Source organism: Arachis ipaensis, chromosome B8, assembly GCF_059453495.1.
Source record: "Arachis ipaensis isolate K30076 ecotype BB chromosome B8, ASM5945349v1, whole genome shotgun sequence".
Taxonomy (NCBI): domain Eukaryota; kingdom Viridiplantae; phylum Streptophyta; class Magnoliopsida; order Fabales; family Fabaceae; genus Arachis; species Arachis ipaensis.
Genome location: NC_142443.1, coordinates 109,117,691 through 109,120,380, shown reverse-complemented (window position 1 = coordinate 109,120,380; position 2,690 = coordinate 109,117,691). Strand labels below are relative to the sequence as shown.

Sequence of the window (2,690 nt, the reverse complement as noted above, 5' to 3'; positions counted from 1 at the left end):
ATGATTCAATCACAGACTCAATCTCATTCCAGTAAGGTAAGATTTGAAATCATAGGTGATTCTCTTCAAATTCCTAGGGTTTGATTTTCATAGTTGTTGCTGATTCTTCAAATCTCTTCAAATCGGAAGAGTCTGAGTTTAGTAAAAATGAACTAATTCTCTCTTTAAATCTGTAGAAGTTTTAATCCAATTAGCTTTGTGAGAGTTGAATAGCTAATTGATCTTAATAAATTTGTTGACTCGTGATCTAGCAGGTCAAATCAAAGGAGATGTTTAATTTGAGGAGGTAGGAACCCTAAAATTGATTGCGATGGGGCGAGGAAAGATTGCGATTCGAAGGATCGACAATTCAACGAGCCGGCAAGTAACATTTTTGAAGAGAAGGAATGGATTGCTGAAGAAAGCTAAAGAATTATCCATTCTCTCTGATGCTAAAGTTGGATTGATTGTAAAAAAAAATACTTTTGTTTGTTCATCATAAGAATCATTAACTTCAATTATATAATAAATGAGTCACAACATAGGAAAATGATTGCCTATAATTTTGTTCACTCCAAATGAAAATGAATATGGTATGATAATTTCATATCTCAGTGTGTATTCATCTATTAACATGATAACTAAGTTGTGAAACCATTGCAGAAAAGAGTAAGGAACTTACAACTTGCCAGGGTGAAGTCAAGGCCTTAAGGGCAACTGAAGCTCTGAAGGATAAGGCCATAGAAGAGGTACTTTTAATGCTTAGTTTATTTATTTATTTATGCTTACACTATCAGTAGATTGAAACTTAATTTTTCTCCAATTCCAGCTGAGAAATGAAGTTAGTAAACTGGATCAAAAACTTAGAACAACCGAGAATCATCTTAAGGACATGGTACATTGATATAGTAATAGTATAGATTGTAACATAGATAGAAGCATGTCAAAAAATGCTAAGTTCTAAAATCCATTTACTTCAAAATCTGTTCATGTGAATCTAGAAATAAAAAAACTGACAGAAGAAAAGAAAGATGCCTTGGCTGCGCAATATGCAGCAGAAGCAGCTCTTAGAAGGGTACATTTAGATCAGAAGGATGATGATTATATTCCATTTGGGAGTGTGATCACTCCTCTTGAGGATGAGATCAAGTTGTATAAAAATGAGGTATGATTATATTGAAAAGTAGGAGAATTATATAAAATAATAGTCCTAACACCCATCTTTGCTTCAGATTAAAGCACTGCAAGAAGATAAGAAGGCATTGGTACAATATATTTATTTATTTAAAGATCATCTTGTTCATACTTTCTTTTAGTCGTGTTCACACAAATGATTCTAAAAACATATTGTTTATTAGATCATTAATACAAATTTTCCTTTTTTTTATTATATATTTTTAAGAGAGAAAATTTTGTTATTGCATTTTAAATAAAGTCAATATATATAGATATACCTAACAGCACTTCTGATTCTGAGGCTCTACCAGGAAGTGGTGGTTCTAATGCTAACAATCAATGGCGTAGTTTCTTCAAGCTTCTCAAGAAAGGCTCACAAATGCCATTTTAACCATTTCACCTTCTTAAAAAGAATGTTCCTAAGTTAACTAGAAGGAAGAGTAAGAGGGTTAGATAGGATCTCATTCCTTCTTTTTTTGACTCTAAGTTTGCTAACTTCAAATCTTCATGGAAGAATTTCACTCTCTCTGAACTCTAGGCTGCAACTGATGACTTCAGCCATGGTATGATTTTGTTAGTTTATTACATTTTTATAGCCAGAAATGGTAGTTTACTCGTTAAATCAAAAATGATTGTTGTTATTGGAAGATAATGTAATTGGGGAGGGAGGGTATGCAGAGGTATACTTAGGAAAATTGGAAGATGGAACCTTTGTTGCCATAAAGAAGCTGACAAGAGGGAACCAAGAAGAAATGACTGCAGATTTTTTATCTGAGCTTGGAATCATATACTGCATTTTATCTTTTCTTAGTAAATTTTGTCTCTCTTAGACATCGCACAAGTGAGTCGCTGCTATTTCAAAAGTTTCTGAAAGCGTTTCCTTGACATCATAAATTAATCTTGTTTTCCTTTTCATCAGTAAGGTCTTATAATTTGATGTCTTCCAGTGCATTGAGCAAGGTACTTCATTAGGATCAAATGAATATGTTGCGCAAGTTGGTGCAGAATAGTTGTAATTATCCAATTCATTGAAAGTCACTAGCAACAAGTTAATGGTTCAGGTAATGATGTTTAATTTGTTCTTAATCCAAACTTGGACCTTGCAAACAAATAGCATTTGTTGGGTTTTATAATAAAAGATTGAGATTAAATATATTTTGAAAACTGATAAAGCCGCTAGCTGAAGCAGGCTACCCTGCAGCTGCATCTAACTCATTTTGATCCTCGGGTTAACTAGAAAAGGCCATAGGGGATCTTAAGGGGCTTATCACTTAAATTGCTAGTGTTGATCATTTTTCATGTCAACTTAAACATTGTTAATGTGGAGTGCCATTGTAAATGTTGATCATCGGGTTAAGAAGACGAGACCATTGTAAATGTGGAGTGCCACTATGCTCAAGCAGAAATTGGTAATTGCATTTTTAGTCTTGGTGATTGTGCAATTACAAAAGTAAGTGCATAGAGTTGAAGACATACAATCTTTATCGTATTAAAATTTATTGTGACTTTTAATTGAACTGTGTAACATCTTTTTT

At 33.0% G+C, this 2,690-nt stretch overlaps 1 protein-coding gene across 1 annotated transcript; it reads left to right on the top strand.

Annotated features, from left to right (window-relative positions):
- LOC148549203 (microtubule-associated protein 70-5-like) lies at positions 1-2,165 on the top strand. Its single transcript, XM_088495696.1, has 7 exons — positions 1-36; positions 321-360; positions 643-728; positions 809-872; positions 972-1,144; positions 1,212-1,244; positions 2,103-2,165. The coding sequence occupies exons 1-7, from the start codon at positions 1-3 to the stop codon at positions 2,163-2,165; spliced, it is 495 nt and encodes a 164-aa protein (XP_088351822.1).
- The last annotated feature ends 525 nt before the right edge of the window (positions 2,166-2,690 follow it).